The following is a 23,576-nucleotide window of genomic DNA, read 5'->3' on the forward strand; positions in this document are numbered from 1 at the left end:
TAGCCCAGCTAATTGAACTCATATAATATCTTGGTATGGATCTTTAAACTCAACTGAGATAAAAATCCATACAAAATTTCTTTGGGAAAAAAAAAAAAAACACTATTACATGGAAGACATGTACATATGTATATAAATATGAACCTCCAGAAAAAACTGCTTAAGAAAACTCAAGAAAAAAACACTTACCAGTAAGGCATGTACATATATACGTGTATGTATTAACATTATTTACCTATATGTTAGGTACATAATTTAATGTGGGTGCTTGTCTGATCGATTGGTATAATATGTGAGTTTTTACTTTTTATTGATTAAATTATATTTTATCTATATATTAGGAATATTATCAAGAAAAAAAAATTCAAAATTCAAAATTTGGAATTCAATTTCAAGGAAATAATGCATTAAATTTAGATTTTCAATGTGTTTTCCTTATTTACTTTAAAGGGTAAAATCGACACAACAAAAAAGTAATAAATGTCAAAGGACCTACATCTAAAACCAAAAACAAAAGGACTAGACCCAATTACAGCTAATCATTTTGGACCTAGATCTAAGAACCCCTTTTCTATATAAGTAAATGATAAAAAAAAATGTTTATTGCTAATTACACCAATCATCATAATACCATATCAATCCCAGATATTTATCTTTCTAACTATGAAATTTAAACAAAAAACTATGAAATTTACCCTCTTTTAATGATTACAAAACTTTAATTGATAGAACTTTTTCCATTTATATCGTATATTGGTATTTTCCTTTGTTGGAGAGCGTATATTCGCGGTCTATGTAGCTTTTATTTATATTTGATCTATATTAAGAATGGTCTATGTAAGCTTTGAGAAAAGAACAAAAAGATACAAAAATAAATTCAAGTTATAGAAGAACAATGGGCCCTATGGGCCTTTTAAAATGTAAGCCCAAAGATAAAAGAGAATTGATCCAATCCAAACAAAGATAAAGGGTCCCACCTGGCCAGAGCGCTGAGTATCAACCTCGCAAATCAAAACCCACTGACTACAAGGGAGTCCTCAAATTAGCTCCTCATTCTAGCCTTTCCGCTGACTACAATACGACATGTGTGAAACATATGTTGAATAGTGACTTGAGTGAAATCTTGCACCAACAAATGTCTTGAATAATTGTTAGGATATTCCATGAAATTTGGACTTGTTTCTTGAGAAATTGAACTAAAATCTTAGAATCTCCTTCAATTTGCATGTGTAGCTTAATCCAAAGTATGTATTTTCTCATTGTCCTTGCTCTCTCAAAGGACAGAGAATTACAAGCAGAAGTAGCTATAGGCCTACCTCTAGCGCTATAAGATAAGAAGTTAAGAAGAGAAGAGGGCACAACAACAACAACAAGAAGAAGCAGAGAATAGAGATACTAATTAAGTTTGATTTGATGATTGATTGTCGTGTCTCGCAAGTGCAACGACTTGTTTGCCAAAGTTGCGATCAGTGAAGAGCCCAACCAGGGCTGCTGGAGCATTCTCAAGCCCTTCAACTATGTCCTCCACATACACTAATTTGCCTTGGCGGATGTAAGGCAGCACAAAGTCTAAGTATTTAGGCACAATGTGATCGTAATCACGATGTGTAAATCCGTGTATATGCAGTCGCTTAAATCCAATTTGCATCAAGTTTTTAATTCCTTGAGGCTCGGGGAGGTTGTATTGTGAAATCATTCCGCAGACGGCAATGCGACCGTGTTCTCTCATGTTGAGCAGCACAGCGTCCAGCATTTCCCCACCAACATGCTCGAAGTAGACGTCAATGCCTTGAGGGAAGTACCTTTTCAGAGCTGCGTCTAAATCATGCTCCTCCTTGTAGTTGAAAGCCTCATCGAACCCCAACTTATTCTTCAGTAGATCAACCTAATAAAGAATCAACTCAACCACCATGTGTGTGTTACTAGCTACTACTACTCTTCTCTTCCGCAATAATAATCATGAATTAATATTAGTACCTTTTCTTTACTTCCAGCACTTCCAACAACATAACAACCAGCCAATTTTGCAAATTGGCCTACAAGCTGCCCAACTGCTCCGGATGCTGCAGACACGAACACGTATTCCCCTTTTTTCGGAGAGCATACTTCAAAGAAACCAGCATAAGCAGTCTTACCGGGCATACCTACGTACATCAGCGGATTGGATTGGATTGGATTGGATTGGATTGGATTGGATTGGTTTGTATGCATGGATGGATGGATGGATGGATATGCTGCGCATGCATGAAATTACTATTACTTACCCAGAATTCCAGTATAGTAGGAAAGAGGTACATCAGTGTCAGTGTGCCGGATTTTGATGAGGCTTTCAGGGTTTGTGATGAAACTGTACTCTTCCCATCTGGTTAGCCCCCATACTAAGTCACCTTGTTTAAATTCTGGATGACTGGAATCCAAAACTTTAGCCACGCCATACCCACATATTGGCTGCATGTAATATATATATATGCATGCATTTATGTAAGATATATATAAGATATTAAACAACACAAAATTGTATAAAAAAATTGAGGGAATTAGTAGTGATGATCAACAAGATGACTTACAGAGCCAGGGGTACAATAAACGTATTTGGTCATCCTGTGATGAGAATTATCCATGATGAGAAATCGCATCATGGGATCGCAGGACAAGTAGAGATTCTTGACCAACACAGTTGAGCCTTGTGGAGGAACCTTCAAGCTTATGTAATTGCTTGTATTCACATACATGTCTGCCTCTGTGGGAAACCGTCCAGAAACGTACTCTCTCAAAATCACCTGCTTGTTGCTCATCTCCATTTTTTACTACTTCGCCCAGGCCTGGACTGCATCTGCATGCACCCTCCTCATATATACTCTGAGTCTGACGAGGGTCCTATTTATAGCAGAAGCATATGCAGCCTAATTATTTAGTCCATGAAAGGAAGGATTGGATTGGACTGAATGTTTCATGCTTCAACAGTATGACTAGCTACTTTCTTTCTGACTGTTATTAATTGCCAAGGAAAGGAAGGGAACGTAATTGCTTACGAGATCGGAAGAATTCCAGGTAGGTAACCACCGTCCTTGCATGGCAATTGCATTTACCGACACTGTGATATATAAATCAAAGTTATCCTTCTCCAGTAAGTCAACATCAAACAAATCAAAGTCAAGTCATTTGGCAAATCCTTTTTGTCTTCTTCATTCTTTGTTAGTTTACGTGCCATTAATTACGTAATCGTTCCTATCGGCTAAGTCGACACGGATTTTTATATTTTAATCCTGGGATCTTAGCCCAGATGAACATCCCATACGGGAATAGTAATTAAAGCATATTGTATGTATGTATGTATACTTTTTCTTATTTCTTTCTTTTTTTCATGAGAAAAACACAACAATTAATAAAATAAGGTGTTGAAGTTACACGTACGTGACGTACCCAACGACCAACAAACAACATGATATATACTTTCTTTATTTCCCATCGATTGAACAGTAAACACAAACACAAACAACAACACAATACTTATACAAGAAGTGAACTGATGGATAATTCAAAAAATAATTAATTAAGATTAATCGCGAGCAACAACAACGACTGCTTTTCCAGCATTGCGGCCAGAGAAAAGGCGGACGAGCGAAGCAGGACCATTCTCAAGGCCTTCAACAATGTCTTCCACATAAGTGATGTTGCCTTGTTTGATGTAGGGCACCACAAGATCCAAGAACTTGGGATAGAGGTGATAGAAATCAAACACAAAGAATCCTTCCATGCGAACACGCTTATAAATGAGATGCATTAAGTTGGTGACTCCTTGGTGCTGCTCAAAATTGTACTGCGAGATCATCCCACACACAGCAATGCGGCCGTGAAGCCTCATATTGAGGAGCACTGCATCAAGCATTTTGCCCCCAACGTTCTCAAAGTAAATGTCGATGCCTTGTGGGAAATACCGTTTCAAAGCAGCGGCCAGGTCAGCCTCTTCCTTATAATTGAAAGCCTCATCAAACCCAAACTTGTTTTTCAATATATCAACCTAACAAAATCAAAATTAGATATACGTAGTAGAGTTGAAATCAATATTGATGATGTTGAAAAGGAAAGAGATATGTTACCTTTTCTTGACTCCCAGCACTTCCAACAACATAACAACCCATGAGTTTAGCAAATTGGCCAACCAGCTGACCAACAGCCCCAAATGCGGATGAGACGTACACATATTCTCCCTTCTTAGGATTACACACCTCATAGAAACCAGCATAAGCAGTCATACCAGGCATACCTGTATACATATTATATTATAATACATTCATTAATTACAACTTTATTACAGGGTGAGCTTACCAAAAGCAAAAATAAAATTAAAAAAATTAAATGAAAGGGTTTACCAAGAATTCCAGTGTAGTAGGAAAAGGGAACATCAGTGTGGTTGATTTTGAAGAAACTTTGAGTGTTTTTTATGAGAGTATACTCCTCCCATTTTGTTATGCCCCAAACTAAATCGCCTGCCTTGAACTCTGGATGCTTAGAATCTACGACTTTAGACACTCCATATCCAACTATTGGCTGTGCGTGGGGGTTTAAACCAATATTAATTTTTAAAAAGGAGTATATATATTATTATTAGAGAGAGAGAGAGAGAGAGAGAGAGAGAGAGAGAGAAATTAATGATAGTAAGTAATGTTGATTTTGATTGATTACTACTTACTTTGTCGGTGGCAAAGAAAACAATGCGATCTTGGTCAGTCGAGGAGGTTGCATCACTGTGCTTAACGCCTCGCATGTAGGGATCGCAGGACAAGTAGAGGTTCTTGAGCAGCATGGCCTCTTGGCAATCATCTTCATCTGGAACTCTCAGTTTTATGGTGCTGCTTCTGTTCAAGTACATGTCTGACTCCTCCGGAATCGCACTTATGTAATCTCTAGCAAGCACTTGCTGGTTCCTCACTTCCTTCACTTCATCTCCTCCTGCCATTCTTTCTTTTTCTTTTTTCTAAATCTCAACTTCTCTCTCGCGCTGTCTCTCTCAAACAATTAAAACCAGATATATTATATATAGATAGATGAAGTCGTCTCGTTTGTTATATCACTGAGATGATGAGAACGGATATATGTTATGTTACCCTTGAGGTGAGGTGAGTTGAGGAGATTATATATATATATATATATCTCTAGAGAGAGAGAGAGAGAGAGCACAAAATGAGAGGTGATGTAAGCACTGGTGTAAGCAAGCACAAGTCCGTCCACTTGATGAGGAGCTCTTCTTCTTTCTCTTTTTCACTTTGTTGGATTTTTTGACACGTATTTTGCAATCCATGCTTGAAAATGGAATTCATGGTCAAAACCGGCTTCTCTCTCTCTCTGTTTGCAATACCTTTATCCTTATCCTTATACTGCCATTTAATTTGTCATGTGCCAGTTGTCGTATTTTAATTTCGGGGGAGGGGAGGGGGTATATGTTTTTATTTGCTTCTTTTTTTCGGTGGCTGGGTCTAGGTGGGGGGTTGGTTTTTTGTTTTTTTTTTAAGGGGTCCAATCCAATGCCCAAGATGTTTGATCGGTCTTTGAATAATTCTAATATAACCCTGATTTGAAGGATGGAAACGTTGTTGTAGTTGTTGTTGGAATGGAAACACATACTAGGGAAAGGGAAAGAAAACAAATGAAGTTGTCCTGCTTACAGTATCTAATAAACCTAACAATACATACATACATACATACATCAAGCCCGAAACACGAACTAGCGGCAGCAGAGCAGTTTTACCCTATTTTATTTCACACGGCCCTTTAAACACATACATATAGTTACACATTTCTATATGGAAAAGTTTAGTAACGTCCCTTTAAACTTCCTAAGCTTTTTTATATTTTCAATTTTATCAGAAGTGGCCCTTTTTTTATGCGAATCAAAGTGGCCCTTTGCATTATAATGAAAGTCGTCATCACCCTGCAGGAGAAGATAAGAATAAAGCACCACACTTTATGTGGGAGCAGGATGGACTCATGATTTGAACATAGGGTGGAAAGCGAAGGCAAATGATTTTTTCTAAGGGAATGAAATGAGTGTTTTCTGAAAAGGAGTATGTGTCATGTGTGTGAGGTTTATGTTTTTCTTTCTATCAAATTTGTTGGGTTAGTTAATTAAAGGGCAAAAAAAAAAGAGATTTTTCTATCAAACTTGAGAAAACTCAAATTTTGTGTACGAAGTTGATATGAAAAAAACTTGATGTAGTAAAGTCTAAATTTCGGTAACTTTTGGGTGTAAAAAATCAAGTCACTTAGGCTGCCTATTAACTTTTGGGTGTAAAAAATCAAGTCACCTAGGCTATAGTCCATGTTAATTTATCAAATTAATTAAAATACTTAAACACTAAATACTCATAAAATAAAGAATAATTAAAACATAAAGAATAATTAATATAATTAAATGAAGCTAAGATATTACTTACTTGCCAATATTAAACTAAACAAACTAATTTTGTAAAAAAAAAATAAAAACTAAGTCTACAAAATAATTTTAATTTATTAATTTAAATTTATTATGTAGTTTATGAAATTAGTAAAATATTGAAATACTAATTATCCACTAAATAAATAATAATTAAAACATAATTACTAATTAAAGGAAATGAAAAAACTAAGATATTACTTAATTACAACAACAACAAAACAAAAAAAACATGTTGTACAGTATAGCCGATCGGCTGTACTTTAAACATATATTAATATTTATTAATATTTAAACCGTATAGCCGGGCGGCTATACTCTTCAAATATATTCGAAAATTTTAAAGTTATAGCCGCTCGGCTATACTCTTCCAATAATATATTCGAATATTTTAACAGTATAGCCGCTCGGCTATACTCTTCAAATTTATTTGAATATTTTAAAAGTATAGCAGCGCGACTATACTCTTCAAATATTAATATATATATGAATTACCTAACAAAAGATTCTATAGAAGGTACAAACCTTGATGGATGCATTTACTGCAATGCTACAAATTCCACTAAATATGTAATTCCGCTTTACTCCCGCAACAAAAGTTGGCATTTCCTCATTTCTGGGTGTGGGAATTTTAAGGTTGAAAAGAAACAGAGGCTAGACAACGTTTAATGAAGGAGAAGACTCCTGTATTTTCATATATCAAAGATGAATGCATTACATAGTAATATAGGGCTAGGCTAGGCTATACAAGGCAAGTGCTGTAATTACAAAGAATCAAGATCCCATAATCAAGACCTATACAAGGTAACTAAATCACAATTGTCTCCACATAATCTGTGATATGATTTGCATATTTCAACACTTCCCCTCAAGTTGGAGCATGGATATTGTGCATGCCCAACTTGCGGCAATGAGCTTGAAACATGAGTTTACCAAGTGCTTTGGTAAACAAGTCTGCAACCTGATGTTTAGATGGTGTGAAATGAGTTGTGATAAGCCCAGCTTGAATTTTTTCTCGAATCAGATGACAGTCTAGCTCTATGTGTTTGGTACGTTCATGAAAGACAGGATTAGCCGCAATGTGTAGCGCGGCCTGATTATCACAGTGAACCCGAGCAGGTGCGGCATGAAGGACTCGAAGATCTTGTAGCAGAAAACGTAGCCATGTGAGTTCACAGGTAATTGCTGCCATTGATCTATACTCTGCCTCCGCAGAAGATCGTGATATTGTGTGCTGCTTCTTGGTCTTCCAAGATATCAAGGAGTTACCTAAGAAGATGCAGTATCCCGTAACGGAGCGCCTTGTTGTAGGACACGACGCCCACGAGGCATCACAATAACCTCGTAGCTGCAAAGAATTGTTGGATGGAAATATTAATCCTTGGCCTATTGACCCCTTCAAATATTTCAACACACGCATGGCTGCTGCAAGGTGTGGTTTGCGTGGTTGGCTCATGAACTGACTGAGGACTTGTACAGGATATGAAATGTCAGGCCTTGTTATTGTGAGATAGATGAGACGCCCCACAATTCTTCTATAACGAGTGGGGTCTTTCAACAATTCTCCTTCCATCGACTGTAATTTAAAGTCTTGTTCCATGGGAAAATCCACAGGACAAGCCCCTAACAAACCAACATCATCCAATATGTCTAAAATATACTTTCTCTGTGAAATAGAGATGCCTTCCTTGGAGCAAGCTACTTCAATTCCGAGGAAATATTTTAGCAAACCAAGATCTTTGATTCGAAATTGATGATGGAGAAAGTCCTTTAATTGTTGTATGGAAGTAGGATCATTTCCGGTTATGATCATATCATCAACATAGACCAATACCACATTGATGGATTTACCTTTTACACGAGTGAACATAGAGTAATCAGCCCTTGATTGTCGAAAACCAGCATGTTGAATAGCTGTGGAAAATTTGGAAAACCACTGCCGTGAAGCTTGCTTTAAGCCATATAAAGATTTCCGGAGTCGACAAACCAAGTGCTCCCCCTGTCGACGAAGGCCAGGTGGGGGTAACATGTAAACCTCTTCCTCCAAATCACCATGGAGAAAAGCATTTTGGACGTCTAGTTGATGAAGAGGCCAAGTGTGATGAGCAGCCACTGCTAATAAACATCGAACAGTGACCAATTTGGCCACCGGGGCAAAAGTCTCGTAATAATCCAAGCCTTCAGTTTGGGTGTAGCCTTTGGCTACCAGCCGCGCCTTATAGCGCTCAACAGAGCCATCTGATTTATGCTTGATTTTGTAAACCCAACGGCTCCCAATACCACGTTTGCTAGGAGGTAGTAAGGTGAGAGTCCATGTATGATTTTGTTCAAGAGCCTGCAATTCAGCTGCCATGGCTTCACGCCACTTGGGATCAAGGTTAGCCTGTGCAAAAGAAGTGGGTTCGACACAGGTAGTAATATTATGCAGAAAAGAGCGATATGAGGAAGATAAATGAGAAGAAGATAGATATTTGGAGAGTGGATAGCGAGTACCTGACACCGAAGAAGATGATGGAGTGGGAGTAGGAGCAGTCACCAGTGAGCATGCGTAGTCGAGGAGACGTACGTTGGGTTGCCGAGAACGAGTGCTGCGTCGAAGTGCTGGAGAGGAAGAAATTGAGATGGGAATATCGGAGGATGTTAAAGGAGCGAGGGTTGCTGGTGGATCAGCAATAGACTCAGAGATGATGTCGAGATCAATGTTGAGGTCGGCGTTGGGATGTGTATCGGAAGGGTGGTGATGGGTATCCGAGGAGAGGGAAACTGTTTCTGAGGAGGGTTTATTTGTTTCCGAGGTGATGATGGGCTGCTCAAAAGTGGCATCAGGAGGAAATGGGTCATGTGGGTGGGATGGCAAAATTGGGCAGTGAGGGAGTGCTGTTTGGGTGTGCTGAGAAATTGTGGAAAATGGGAATATGTGTTCGTGGAAGACCACGTCGCGACTGGAGAAGAATTGGTGAGATGTGAGGTCATATAAACGATAAGCTTTTTGCCCTGCGGGATAGCCAACAAAGATACAACGTCGAGCCCGTGCATCAAATTTGTGGAGGGAATTTGTTTGAGTGGCGTAGCAAAGGCAACCGAAGACACGAAAATGACGATAGGAAGGTGGGGTGTGATAGAGAACCTCATGGGGTGATTTTTTGGAAAGCACTAATGTGGGCAAATGGTTAATGATATAGGCTGCAGTAAGGATACTCTCTCCCCAAAACTTGAGTGGAACTTGTGCTTGAAAACATAAAGCACGGGCAACAGTGAGAAGATGGCGATGTTTGCGTTCCACAACCCCATTTTGTTGGGGGGTGTGTGAGCAAGAATGTTGCCATAGGGTGCCCATTTGAGCAAAAAAAGAACGCATGGACAGGAATTCTGCACCATTGTCACTGCGCACCTGTTGAATGTCACAATGAAATTGAGTTTTAACATAGGCAAAAAAAAGTTTGATCTTTTCTTGTGTTTCAGATTTAAGATTCATGAGGAACAACCATGTGAAACGTGAGTAGTCATCTACGATAGTAAAAAAATATCGAGCACCTAAGCTAGTGGGTAATCGATGAGGACCCCATATATCGCAATGAATTAACTCAAAAGGTTTATTGGTTGAAATTGAACTTAGGGAAAATGGTAATCTTGTCTGTTTGGCAAGAGGACAGACATCACATTGAGAATGAAAATTAAATGAAATGGAAGGGACTGTTTGAGATAAAACACGCATTGGACCAGTAGACAAGTGACCCAAGCGTTTATGCCAAAGATCAGAAGTGGAGGACAACGCAGCAGCCGCTATTCGGGGACCACGCTCACAAAGAAAATCTTCGGTGACCGGTACTAAATAGTACAAACCATCATGCTCCTTCCCCAACCCAATCATCTTCTTCGTTGTTAAATCCTGCATGATACAAAAAGTAGGGAAGAATGAGATAAGACAATGGAGATGACGAGTTAATTTACTGACGGACATTAAATTGACTCGGAAACCAGGAACACAAAGCACATCTTCCAATTTTAGATGAGGAGTGATTTGAACAGAACCAAGACAAGAGATATGTGCCTGTGAACCATTGGGCATGTTGACTGAAGAATTAGACAAAATGGTTTTCTTAGGAATCAATTTGGGTGAAGAAGAAATGTGGTCTGTTGCACCGCTATCAATTATCCAAGAGTCATGTGATATACCTGTAGCATTTGCAAAGGCTTGAATTTTACCATCACCTCGTAAAAAGGACTTGATCTGATTAACTTCTTGAGGGGTGAATTTCAGATCATCCAAAGTCTGAGTACCAGTTCCCTTTTGTGATTCCTGGGTGGTGTTGTTGGCGCCCACACGCTTGTTCTTGTTGGGTGGCTTGACTGCCTTTCCATGTAGTTTGTGCCATGTTGGGAAACCATTAAGGTAGTAGCAGCGATCAACTGTATGGGTGTCACCATTACAGTGTGTGCAATGTAAATTCTTGTTGTCATCGTCGTGCACTTTGCGAGGTTGTTTGTTGGTACTCTTTGATGTGTTCATGGCATGAATGGAACTGATTGTGCTATTCTCAGTTATTTGTCGCTGTCTTTCTTCTTGCATGAGCATGGCATATGCCTTGCGCACCATGGGTAAAGGAGACATCAGAAGCATCTGCGTAGGAACAGCCGAATAAGTATCATTTAGGCCCATAAGAAATTGAAGTACCTGTTCTTGTTGCTCTCTGTCAGCAAGCTCCTTCATGACTCCACACTTGCACACTGGATTACATTGGCATGATGGCATGGGAAGATATGATCCCAACTCATCCCAAAGACCTTTAAGCATGTTGTAATATGTTGAAATAGACTGCTGGTGCTGTCGCATTTCAGCAATTTCTCGCTTGATCTGAAAAATACGAGACACATTCCCTTGAGAAAAACGCTCTTTGAGATCTGACCAAACCTCGGCGGCGGTGTTGGCATAAATCACAGTGTTAGCCAATGAAGGGCTAATGGAATTGAGAATCCAAGATTTAATCAACTGATTGCATCTCCTCCAAAAGAGGTATTTGGCGCTGGTTGTTGGCGGTGCCTTGATTGTGCCGTCAACGAAACCGAGTTTGTTTTTTGCTTCCAAGTTGATCAACATCGCCCGACTCCAAGTTGCATAATTGTCACCATCTAGAAGTTGCGTGACAAGGGTCAGACCTGTTTGATCCGCATGGTGTATGTAAAAAGGATCAGAGGCATCAATGGTCTCTGTATCTTGTGTGTTAGGCTAAACGCCGGAAGGTTTTGGTGTTTCATCGTCGCCAGCCATGTCTCAGTGTTTGCGGAAGGTGTTAAAGGTGTGTGAGTCACCAGGAATGGCGCTCTGATACCATGAAAAGAAACAGAGGCTAGACAACGTTTAATAAAGGAGAAGACTCATGTATTTTCATATATCAAAGATGAATGCATTACATAGTAATATAGGGCTAGGCTAGGCTATACAAGGCAAGTGCTGTAATTACAAAGAATCAAGATCCTATAATCAAGACCTATACAAGGTAACTAAATCACAATTGTCTCCACATAATCTGTGATATGCTTTGCATATTTCAACAAAGGTCAATGATAGCAATTACACGATAAATTTCTCCCTGAAATTAAAGGAAAAAAAATCACTCTAATGAATATTGAAAAATAGATTTGCACAAGATTTTTCAAAAGAAATTAAACAATATAATACATATATGTGTGCTCATCATTGGCTAATTACCTAATATTTTTAGAATAGTTAATTTATAAGAATGGTACTTATTTAATTACAACGTACATGTGGGGCACATACTAGATTAATAATAATTGTGACAAATTGTCTATGAAAAAATAATTTAGAAAAGGCCTACTCTCTCTCTCTTCTAGAGGAGGATAAATTATTTTTATTTAGGGTAGTTAAAAACTTCCTCTACTAGTGGAATATGAATATATTATTTATTGAAAGGTACTTAAAGTTATCGTGAATCTTAAGACTTTTAGTAAAAGAAAAAAGAAAAAAAGAAAAAAAGAAGGGCTTTTCACTAATAGGCCAATTCTAGCATGACATATTATACAAAAACACAGAGTCTATTTGGAGAGAAAAATCCAAAACTAGAAACTTATCGTTTTCTAATTGATTCATTTTCATTTTAATATCTCATGCTAAAATGAATTTTTGAATAAATATCTATAAAAAATGGGCTTAGCGACACTAAGCATTGAATTAACATGAAAATGAAGCAAGCAGCTCATTAACATGGAGATCAATCAAATAGGTAACTGGAAAGGTCTCTAATATAAAATGAAATCCAACTCATCATGATTAAGTGAAGAAGATACATGATATATGATATAACATAACAGAATAGAGGTCATGTATAATTACAAAGATCGGATCGGCGTCGGAGTAACGATACATAAATATAAATTACATGACATGAGCTCATCTTCTTCTTCTTACTTTTCTTGCATTGCTGTGGTTATTGATATATATATATATATATATATATATATAATCAAGTAATTCCTCATCAGGGGCTAGCTTTAGCTTGATTGAGTGGAGTGATTGATGATGAGTATGTTTTGATGGTGGGAGCGGCAGAGGGCGAAACTAGAGTCTCCAGGTATAAAGCCAGTTGAGAAGAATGAATATCCCCAGAGAGTATGGTTCGAAGTGTTCTGTGCCCCGGATTGTAGATGACTAGCTTCCTTTGATGCAACAGGATGACAATTTCACCGTTGTTTAAGATACGCACAAGCGACATCAATCCCAGGTATTCAGACTCCATCTTCTGCGGAATGGTTGTGAAAATAGTCCAAGACGCCTTCACCCCGTATTCATTCATCAACCACACCTCATAATCCGAGCCATGGGGGCTGTGAAGCATACTCAGGCATCCTCCCAAAACCCCCAAACCATAGAAGGAGAAGTTCTTGTCGCCCTCGCCTGGCAGGGGCACGTATCGGTACGTCTCCTCCGTTACATCAAAAGAAACGATTGAGAAAGGCCTCTCAGCAGCAGCAAGCCGGACGACCCAGTGGAGAGCCCCGTTCAATAGGGTGCCCACCACATTAGACAGAAAGTAACAAGGGAGGGTTTTGATGGCAGCTCTCCATGAATTGGTGTTCAAATTATACATGTCAAGGTGGGTGGCGAAATTGCCATTCCTACTGGAACAAGAGGCCCTCACGATTTTGTAATCGTCGTTGCTGGAATCATAGCCAAAGCCATAGAAGTAGTCCTTACCGGAATAATAATTATTGGTTGGCGGTGGAGGTGGAGGTGGAGGTGGTACTGGTTGAAGTTGCCTGGTGGATGGATTATAAATCATCATATCTTGAGAGTGAAGCACCAAACATAAGAGGCCATTACAAGATCCAACAATCTTCATGTCTTGAACTGCCTGGTGCCTCATCGGGGACTCATGTACCTCCTCCACGACTACTACTCTAGTACTAGTTGTGCGAGCTGCTCCAGCTGCATCTGCCTCTGCTGATCCGGCTTCAATTCTAGTATCGAGTACTTGTACATGTACCGACTTAAGGAGGGACAAGGAGGAGGAGAGCATGACTAGTGCTTTTGATGATCTAGTTTTACCATCATCAACATCATCACCCTCATCTTGTTTTGGAGAGTGGTTGTGGAGGTGTGACTTGATGAATTTTGGGTCGGAGATGAGAGCAAGCCATGGCTTGCATACGCATCTGAAGCGAAGCAGCGAATTCACCGGCAGCTGCAAGAGGATTTCCTCTACAATCTCACAAGGAAGCTGGCGCTGATGATGTTGTTCATCTTCTTCCTCTTGTTCTTTATTGTTGTTGAGATATTGATGATCCAATAATGAGGTTTCCATCGATATTGTCGTCACTTGTTGTTGTTGTTGTGTGGAAGTGGATTGGATGTTGAGAGTTGATGAGATCCAATGTTGATCCATGTCCATGTGCAGCAGGTTGAGACACTCCGTCTAATCTATTCACGTACCTACAAGTAAAATATTCTGTCAATTTCAGACTAGCTAGTGTCCCAACCTTGGATATAAGTACACACAAAGTAAGAGCAAAACATATATTATTTATAATGAAGACAGTTTATACGTCGTCTACTTGTGCTAGTTGCATAATTGCATAAATGCGTTGCACCTACCCCAGACAACAACGTACGATTATTTGTGTCCACCAATGGAATTTTTACAGGATTCCTAGCTTGTGAGGAGTAAGGATAAGGAATAGCTTTTTTAGTAGAATAAGTTTGATATATAATATGCATTAATTAGAAGACTAAGACTAAGACTAAGCTAACAATAATTAATTAATTAAAAAGAATATATCCATCATACATTCACACACAAACAGCCATGAATATCCATGAATCCATGATCAGGTAAGTAGCTAGCTAGCTAGAGCCTAGACGAGTCTAGAACTTGGAGAGTTAACCATGAGAGCAAACCCCAAAGAAACAAAAAGAGCAAGCTAGCTAGAACCTACCCCAAACAAATAGATTGCATCTTCACGAGACAATGCAATCAACCACCCGTGGGCCGTGCCAATCCCATATTTAAACAGAATCTAATCGAAATATAACATCTACTACTTGTTTTGATCCTCTACATAGTATTAAGATGGGATGGCAAGTTTAATTACCGGCCGCTGACCGCTGACCGCTGACCGCTGACCGCTGATGGATGGAACAAATTAGGCGCTCGATCGCTGCTGGGTGTGAAGTGAAGCTGCTGCTGCCAGAGATTATTCTTGTTCAAACTGCTTCATTTCCAATCTCTCTCTCTCTCTCTCTCTCTCTCTCTCTCTCTCTCTATGAGTCTATAGTCTATATAGACATATACATACAAAGAAAGCGTAAGAGTAAGAGTAGACCCCCCCGGCGCTGTTTAATTTATACTTATACCTAAGTTGTCAATTGATTGGAGGTCGGCTGAATCGAGCGGATATTTTGAAGCCTACTTTGAATTTGAACTTTCAGGGAAGGTTCGTTTCTTTGCTAATTAATTATAAACTAGTCCTTTAAGTGTTTTTTATAAATATTTTCTTTAAATAATTAACTATGTATGTAGGTGTAGGCTGTAGCTCATTTCATTTAATGAAATTAATTTGTAAAAGTCCTTCGTCAAAGGAGTCTATTGATGAAAATGTCAAATAAAATGGCGTGATAGCTCAGCTTTTTCAGCTATGACTATCAGATCATCTTCTTCTGCCACAAATTAAGTAATAATCCACCGGGCATTGCCATTTTAATATTATAATATTATAAACTCAAAATGGTCCTCATTTGGAAAAATCAAAGGGCAGCAATGCAATGGTCAATTAAAATGCAAATATTAAAAGCAAATTAAGGGTTTGTGTTCAACAAAAATTGTCTATAGATAAGAATAAAATATATAGAAAAAACCTATTGAAATTTAATTATAGAATTGTCTTGTCTAGTGTGCTAGCTACAGCTAGCTATATATAATATTACATTATATTTTTGTTTTTGTTGCATACATAGAATATAATTTTTCATCTTTAGTTCACATACAAACCATTACCTACCACTAGGGTAATTTATGATAATATATTAATGTGCATAATGCATCCATACTGCAACGATGGGATCCAAGTGACATAGCACATACATGCCATGCATGCCCCATCATTATCAGACATCAGACATCAGACATCAGCCATCGCACTTAGAGTCAAGAGGCACAATAAGATATACAACAAAACAAAGGCCATCCAACTAATTAATGGGACACTGAAACCACTTGTTTTCCAACGTTGCGACCACTAAAAAGTCCAACCAATGCTGCAGGTCCATTCTCAAGCCCTTCAGCAATGTCTTCTAAATATACCACTCTTCCCTCTCTTATGCAAGGCAGAATATACTCCAAGTACTTGGGATACAGGTGATAGTAATCCTGGACTGTAAATCCTTGCATATGGATCCGCTTATATATCAGACACATCAAATTCATCACACCTTCCGGTCGATCAAGATTGTACTGTGATATCATTCCACACACTGCAATGCGGCCATGGACTCTCATGTTAAGGAGGACCGCATCAAGCAAATTTCCCCCAACATTCTCAAAGTATATGTCAATGCCTTCTGGAAAGTACCTGATAATGGAAGCAAGTGTGAGTTTAGTATGATCCAATCCAAATCACTGTAGTCACATGATAGTTTCATCTGCAGTCACATTAATTCTCATGAGACTTTTCTTCACTTTTGTGTCATGATTGTCTGATATGTTGGCTATCACATGTCATATCTGCATAACAAATTGTTGATGTGTGATGGGCAGTATGCATAACATCAACACAAAGAATGGAAATAATTCAGATGGCAAAGTTTTTTCATATCCCTAGTGTGTGTGTCATCCACATTAACTTCATTCCCTGCACTATATATAAAGAATTCATGAAATGGCACAGTGCTTTCTCAATATGTTTTTTTTTTTTTTTTTTTGGGAATTAGAAGATGGCTAAACCTCATTGCATATGCCTAGTATATACCTAAACTTAATGTTGCATAGCATATTTGCAAGTTACTTTTGCATAAAGTTGCAGAGGTAGATGAAGCTTCTCCAAATTTGTGTGGTAGATTGTGAAGTGTTTATGGAAGATTGACAGAGATGTATATGGATGAAGCTGAAGCTGAAAATATACTCTTCACAGGACATATAAATTATTAAATGCACATTCTTCGAGTTTCAGAGCAAAATTTAGGCTCCATTTGCAGCGAACTATGCACTGACCTTTTCAAAGCTGCGTTCAAGTCATGCTCTTCCTTATAATTGAAAGCTTCATCAAATTTAAGCTTATTCTTCAAAAGTTCAACCTAGTATAAAAATACGCAAAAGATAATCATTTTTTGAAAACTATATACAACCAGACAGCCCCACAAGCCACATGCAACAATCTTAAACTCCCATACTCATTATTTAAAATATTTAAGTTAATCTTGGAATAAATAACTCCATTGTTAAAAATTTGCACCGAAAGTGAAAAATGCTTTTGGACTTCTGCATTAGAATTTGCACCCAAGAATGTAAAACGGAAATTACCACTACTCAAACATAAGCAAGAAAATCCAACTAAACAATCATACTATACATTCTGGATAGCAGCCAGCCATAGAAAATGGCACCTAAGTTGAAATGAAAAAGTGAACTGAAAGCATACATTTTCCTTACTTCCAAAATTTCAAACAGAAGTCAATAACGAAGAATTTTCACAAAGAAAACTACAAAATACTCCAACATTGTCAAGCATATCTAACTAAGAAACATATGATATGTTCTACTCTTCCAGATACCAGCAAAGATAGGGCAAGCAAATTGGGGAAAAAGATGCCAACTTTATACCTTTTCTTTACTTCCAGCACTTCCAACAACATAACAACCCAACAATTTTGCAAATTGTCCAACTAGCTGACCAACTGCACCAGATGCTGCTGAAATGAAGACATATTCTCCCTTCTTAGGAGAACAAACTTCGTTGAAGCCTGCATAGGCAGTCATGCCGGGCATACCTATGGAAGAAGGAAAACAGAAATGCGCACAATTTACAGGGGGCTTTGAGGTTATAAGTATAAGAGCATGAAAAAAGCACACACACAGACTGTCCTAGTAGTACGTCTTCTGAAACCATTAAAAAGATCAACACAAGACTACGCTTTACTACTCATAAGTCCCAACTCCACCATAGTTATCTAGGGGCACAATTGAAGCCGATATCAGAATGTCTTTTATAACTTGTGCAACAAATATAAGATCATAAGTGGTCATCAATACAATTTCCAATGGCTAACCACTAATTTAATAATACAAGTGCAATATTGTTGTGTCTGCTTTCTAGAATTCACCAATAAGCTACCATCCCACCCAAGAATTGAATTTCACCGAAGATGTTTAGAGAAAGGTACCATTAGCAATAAATGATTGACAGACACCCCTTAAGTATGGTTGTTTGAGACACACAAAGAAATGGTCAATCCATATGAAACTAAGCAGAGCATAGATCATCAATCCAAACATCAGGGAGGAGCAAACAACTTACCAAGAATGCCGGTATAGTAGGAAAGGGGTACATCAGCGTGTTGGATCTTATGGAAGCTTTCTGGCGTGGTGATTAGGCTAAAATCCTCCCATTTGGTTGTGCCCCAGACCAAGTCACCTTCCTTAAAGTCTGGATGCCGGGAATCCAAAACTTTAGCGACTCCATAGCCACTCAAGGGCTGCCCAATGTTTTTCATCAATAATTGATTGCTAACAACTAGAGTCTCAACACTGTATTATACAACATCAACTTGAAATTTCCAAAAAAAAAAAAAATGGAATCAAAGGTTCTTAATTGGGATGAAATTTCTGCTTCAAAATTAATTTTAAAAACAAATTAGACGCATTTTGTTTTGAGAGAAATGAAGAGAATAAGTGATAAGTGGTGATCTTACAGAGCCAGGGGCAAAGGGTGTAAAATAAGAAGAAGTTTCGTCTCCAGGTTTCCTCATACGGATGCGCATCACAGGATCACAGGACAAGTAGAGGTTCTTGACCAAGACGGAAAGGGAAGGTTCTTCTTCGTGAGGGATTTTCAACTTGATAGTAGCAGTATCGCTAATGTACATGTCTGACTCTTTGGGAACGCCTTCCACATAATTCTTGAATATCACTTGTTTGTTCTTCACTTCCGCCATCGTCGCTTTATCTGTCTGCGCCTCTCTCGCTCTCTCGCTCTCTCTCTCCTCTTGACGGACGAACGGACCTCGGTTCTTTTTGTATTGTATTTATTTTCGGCTTTATTTTCCTATACTTCAAGTCAATTTAACCCAATCCACCCCAACCCAATTCAACCCAACCCATCACTGGTTTTATGGGTTAAATTAATTGGGCCTAAGATTTATTGGAGTTAGCTATATCCCTTTATTATTTATGGTGCAACTTGATGCATCGCATTATATGTCCATCTGGAATTAGAAACTAAAATAGAAAACACATCTCAACTCTCAATCAATAATATTAATAATACGCTTACTATTATATTAATTCAGATCTCTTACAACACTCCAATCCATTTAAGGGATTGAATTGGGTTGGGTTGGGTTGAGTTGGGTTGAGTTGCTTGGCCAGGCTCCAAGGAAGCCCAATTCAATGGGCTGCCAACACCGCAGACTCAAGCAAATACATATATCATCAACCACCTACCTAAGTAAACATCTTCCTAACCCATTTAATTTAATTTAATTACTACTACAAAGCCTAGAAGCCTAGAAGAGGCTACAAGCAACTTGTAGGTTGAACCGTACCGGCCGCTGTTCCGGCTGCATACTTGCATGAAGCTTCAGCTGGTTGGTTCTTGTAAGTGAGCATGACATCCTCCAATTTGATTCCACTACAAGGGTACTTGGAACTACAGTCGAATTTCACAGCCACTTGTGTTGCCGATGTACCATGAATGTCTTCGTATATCACGTCGCTGATTTTAACTCCAGAAACCTATACATTAAGCAAATTAATAAGGTCGTCATTAATTAATTTTGATAGATCATCAAGTCACCCAACCAAGTGCATTCTCATTAATTACCTGACCAGGACAACCTTTTTTTTCAGGGCAATAATTTTGATCAATGACGATGGGATTTTGAACATTGACATTTACAACATGTTGGAAAAGAATGTTCCTTGCAAATCCAGTGCTAGGTCTCCCCCAAGACTTAATTCTTACACCATTCTGAGTACCAGTAAAGGTAACCGTTTTAACTGTTACATTTTGGACACCAGCCTCTTCTGAGTCCTTTCCTAAGCTCCCAATACTACACCAACAAACAACCAAACAAAATGTATGCAAAATTATTAGTTTATTATTATTATTAATTCAAATGTATACTAGGCTTTAGGCTTTAGGCTTTAGGCTTTAGGCTTTAGGCTAGGTACCTGATTCCATGGCCTGGTCCACATGCAACATTTTCAATCCACAAATTGGTGGTGCCAGGGCCAATTGAGACACAATCATCACCAGTTGCAATTTTGGAGTTGAGAATGGTGACTTCAGATGACATTTGAACGTGGATGCCATCGGTGTTGGGGCTGTTACCGGAGGCGGAAACCTTCACACCTTGCATTTTCACATTTTGACACCCGTTGATCACTATGTGGAACATTTGGCTGTTTAGGGAGACTAATCCACTCACCACAATGTTGTTCGAGCTGGAAAAACCCAGTGTCTGCACATACATAACTTCATTAGGGGCCAGCTTGTCTTCGTGTGGCAACATACATACATACATACATACATACATATATGAATATGATGATCATGATTCATGAATCATATGCATGCATAATGCATTAACAAATTAATTATATCCTTCCTTTGGAGCTTGGTGTAACCAAAAGCAATTAATAAAGTAAATGGTAATTAAGTCTGTTTGACCCTTGGAATTTCTGAGTAATATATAAATAAAGCACATGCATATTTGTGATCATCAATGATTTTGTTCCTTTCCTTGTTATGACAAAATGGCATTATCTATAACAGAAATAGATTAATGCTCTTAATTGTAATAATTAAGAGGGATGATCAGTTACCAATTCCCCATATTTATTAGAGCTGTAAAAAGTCATCCTGTAATTTTAATACCGTCGGCGTCAGAGCTAGTTTGCATGCATGAGGCCCATTTGTTTAGCTAGAGACAAGCTCAAGTAAAAATATGAACAGTACGTAACCGCTCAAGCAAATATGACGTCATATCTATCTATCATATGATCTTTAATTGTATTAAAAACTAGGGAAATAAAAAGTAGTAATTGATTTGATTATAATTAATTTATATATCATTGCCTTAAAATAAAGGGAAGGAATTACTACTTACGGTTGCTCCGCTGGGGCAACTCTTGGTTGAGGCCTTGCAAGCCCACAAGCCAGTGCCCTGTCCGTCGAGAAGTCCTCCGGAAATGGTGACCCCATTCACATGCTCAAAGAAAATCCAGTTAGCGGTCTTTCCAATGACGCGGTAGTCGGAGGGGGCCACGAGGGTGCCGTCAATGCGGAAGGTGATGGCGCTGTTCTTGCAAGGCCCGCTGAAGGCAGCATTTCGAAGCAGGAACCTCCCAGCGGGGACATAAATCACAGCGGGCTGCACGGACGCACAAGCTTCAGACCAGGCAGAGAGGAAGGCCTTGGTTGAGTCAGTCTTGCCATCTGCTATGGCTCCTAAGCTGCTCACGCTGTAGGTTACGACTGCAGCATGCGCACCGCCCATCATCAAGACTAGTTGTGAGAGAAGGAGGAGGAGGAGGAGGCTTTTGGGGTTCGCCATTTGCTTTCACTAAATAACTATAGCTCTAGCTAGAGGATGAGTTGAAGGAGGACTCTGGAGGATATCGCTGATCGAGATGTGGAAGTTGAAACGGTTTGAGGGGTATTTATAGAGACGAGAGAGTGACACAGAGAGAGAGAGAGAGAGAGAGAGAGAGAGAGAGAGAGAGAGAGAGAGAGAGAGAGAGAGAGAGAGAGAGAGAGAGAGAACCTTGTAGTTACTAGTTAGTTACTAGTGCACAGAGCATTGAAAGAAGAGTAGAGATAAGGAAAGAGGGGTATATTGCTTTTCTTAATCTTTGGCTCTACTTTACCAAAATGACCTTACGTAACTAACTGGCTGGGTCGTTTTTTCGTTTCTACTTTTGAATTGTAATCACGAAAATGCAATGCATGCATCACATTCTAAAGCGCTTGGTAGCTTCCAATCATGCGCAACTTCTGTGCCTTCAATTCATGCGCAACTTCACGTACCTCTTTTTTTTTCTTCATATTTTGTCATCCCGCCATTTTAAAATCAAGAATGAAATCATTATTACGTGTGAATATAATATGTGATGTGAACAATTGATTTTACATTGATTTTACATATATATATATATATATATATATATATATATATATATATATGCATGTATATGTATATGCAGGATCTCCTAACCTTATCCATCTCATCTTCTAACAGATAAGATTTATGCAAATGCAATATTAACGGACCCATATATATATATATATATATATATATATATCAGGTTTTGAGGTTGACGTCATATTTTATGAATGCATGAATTAATTCATGTGGGCTACCGTTTAACTTTTTAAGGATATTATTACATAGGTTAATTAGGTTGGGGTAATGTTGTAATTTGAAGAAAAATGGAGGGTATGTACGTAAATCTAATTCCTTATACAAATAGGAGGGAAAATCCAACGCGGGGTAGACGACGTGACAAATGCGAATGGATCATAGAAAACGGAGACGCAAAACCCAAGGCTCGCCTCCTCCATCTTGTTTGAGTGTGTGTTTTTGTTTCCCTTGTTCTTTTCAGTTTGCTTTTTGGTTTGGAAGGGTTCGATTCCCATACTATTAATAAAATATTATTTCATACATTCACCAAATCTGAAGATACCTATAAAAACTGCCTAACTATAAAAAATTAAAAAAAAGTAGCTGCTGAACTGCTTCTTACATGTTATAATATATGTACCTTTTGATCCTTTTCCTCTCTCTCTCTCTCTCTCTCTCTCTCTCTCTCTCTCTCTCTCTCTCTCTCTCTCTCTCTCTCTCTCTCATTTTAATTATTTTGATTGTTGGTTGAATTGAAACAGTACGTAGTTGAAGACAAGCATGAAGATGAAGGTTAGGTTTGTCAGCTATATATATATATATATATACCTCTTTCTAATTAACGCTTGTTTGTTCGACATTACGGTCTATGTTGCTCATTGAGATATCCCATTCATCTACCAACAATATAAATTAATCAATCATAGTAAGCCATGTGAGCCCTGGACTGGATGCAGGGCACACACCCCATGTTAATGCCTTGTTATTCAAGTGGATAGAGGCACCAAAGTTTGAATCTCTCCTCACCTAATCAATTTCTTACTTTTTAGAATATATATATATATATATATATATATATATATATATATATATATATATATTCTTGCGTATGCGTATCCACCATGGATGATCATGTCATGTGCTTGGAAGTAATTAAGCAATTTATACAAAGGATTGCTTGGTCACATTTATAATATTAGTGCATCTGCATCTCCTCCTTTAATGTTGCCTGCTCACATGCATGAGGATCGATAATACATTTGGAATGAATAAAAATTCCTACTAATTATA

General features: G+C 38.4%; 6 protein-coding genes across 8 annotated transcripts; all 6 read right to left on the reverse strand.

The window, feature by feature from the left end:
- Window positions 1-1,226: 1,226 nt before the first annotated feature.
- On the reverse strand, window positions 1,227-2,849 carry LOC110756906 (2-alkenal reductase (NADP(+)-dependent)-like). The gene is made up of 4 exons (XM_021958395.2): window positions 2,568-2,849; window positions 2,265-2,448; window positions 1,978-2,144; window positions 1,227-1,885 (listed from the first exon to the last, which is right to left on the reverse strand). Exons 1-4 carry the CDS (start codon window positions 2,799-2,801, stop codon window positions 1,400-1,402), a joined length of 1,071 nt encoding a protein of 356 aa, XP_021814087.1. The 5' UTR covers window positions 2,802-2,849; the 3' UTR covers window positions 1,227-1,399.
- A 579-nt stretch (window positions 2,850-3,428) lies between these two features.
- Window positions 3,429-5,129, reverse strand: LOC110756905 (2-alkenal reductase (NADP(+)-dependent)). Its single transcript, XM_021958394.2, has 4 exons — window positions 4,694-5,129; window positions 4,374-4,551; window positions 4,101-4,267; window positions 3,429-4,021 (listed from the first exon to the last, which is right to left on the reverse strand). Exons 1-4 carry the CDS (start codon window positions 4,958-4,960, stop codon window positions 3,560-3,562), a joined length of 1,074 nt encoding a protein of 357 aa, XP_021814086.2. The 5' UTR covers window positions 4,961-5,129; the 3' UTR covers window positions 3,429-3,559.
- A 5,149-nt stretch (window positions 5,130-10,278) lies between these two features.
- On the reverse strand, window positions 10,279-11,228 carry LOC148293429 (uncharacterized). The gene is made up of 2 exons (XM_088243900.1): window positions 10,610-11,228; window positions 10,279-10,322 (listed from the first exon to the last, which is right to left on the reverse strand). Exons 1-2 carry the CDS (start codon window positions 11,226-11,228, stop codon window positions 10,279-10,281), a joined length of 663 nt encoding a protein of 220 aa, XP_088100026.1.
- A 1,447-nt stretch (window positions 11,229-12,675) lies between these two features.
- LOC110756836 (F-box/kelch-repeat protein At3g23880-like) lies at window positions 12,676-15,297 on the reverse strand. 3 transcript variants are annotated; one of them, XM_021958308.2, is made up of 2 exons: window positions 15,044-15,297; window positions 12,676-14,384 (listed from the first exon to the last, which is right to left on the reverse strand). In XM_021958308.2, exon 2 carries the CDS (start codon window positions 14,341-14,343, stop codon window positions 12,934-12,936), a length of 1,410 nt encoding a protein of 469 aa, XP_021814000.1. In that variant the 5' UTR covers window positions 14,344-14,384; window positions 15,044-15,297; the 3' UTR covers window positions 12,676-12,933. The 3 variants fall into 3 exon arrangements, with proteins under 3 accessions (XP_021814000.1, XP_088111976.1, XP_088111977.1); XM_088255850.1 differs by lacking the exon at window positions 15,044-15,297 and adding an exon at window positions 14,888-15,033; XM_088255851.1 differs by lacking the exon at window positions 15,044-15,297 and adding an exon at window positions 14,547-14,795.
- Window positions 15,298-15,794: 497 nt separating this feature from the next.
- Window positions 15,795-19,174, reverse strand: LOC110756840 (2-alkenal reductase (NADP(+)-dependent)). The gene is made up of 5 exons (XM_021958311.2): window positions 18,855-19,174; window positions 18,461-18,638; window positions 17,767-17,933; window positions 17,158-17,240; window positions 15,795-16,519 (listed from the first exon to the last, which is right to left on the reverse strand). Exons 1-5 carry the CDS (start codon window positions 19,095-19,097, stop codon window positions 16,144-16,146), a joined length of 1,047 nt encoding a protein of 348 aa, XP_021814003.1. The 5' UTR covers window positions 19,098-19,174; the 3' UTR covers window positions 15,795-16,143.
- A 240-nt stretch (window positions 19,175-19,414) lies between these two features.
- On the reverse strand, window positions 19,415-21,815 carry LOC110756891 (polygalacturonase-like). The gene is made up of 4 exons (XM_088255852.1): window positions 21,273-21,815; window positions 20,335-20,624; window positions 19,985-20,213; window positions 19,415-19,896 (listed from the first exon to the last, which is right to left on the reverse strand). The coding sequence occupies exons 1-4, from the start codon at window positions 21,717-21,719 to the stop codon at window positions 19,678-19,680; spliced, it is 1,185 nt and encodes a 394-aa protein (XP_088111978.1). The 5' UTR covers window positions 21,720-21,815; the 3' UTR covers window positions 19,415-19,677.
- Between the last annotated feature and the right edge of the window lie 1,761 nt (window positions 21,816-23,576).

The sequence above is a fragment of the Prunus avium genome, chromosome 7 (genome assembly GCF_965620075.1).
Source record: "Prunus avium chromosome 7, drPruAviu1.hap1.1, whole genome shotgun sequence".
NCBI classification, from domain to species: Eukaryota; Viridiplantae; Streptophyta; class Magnoliopsida; order Rosales; family Rosaceae; genus Prunus; species Prunus avium.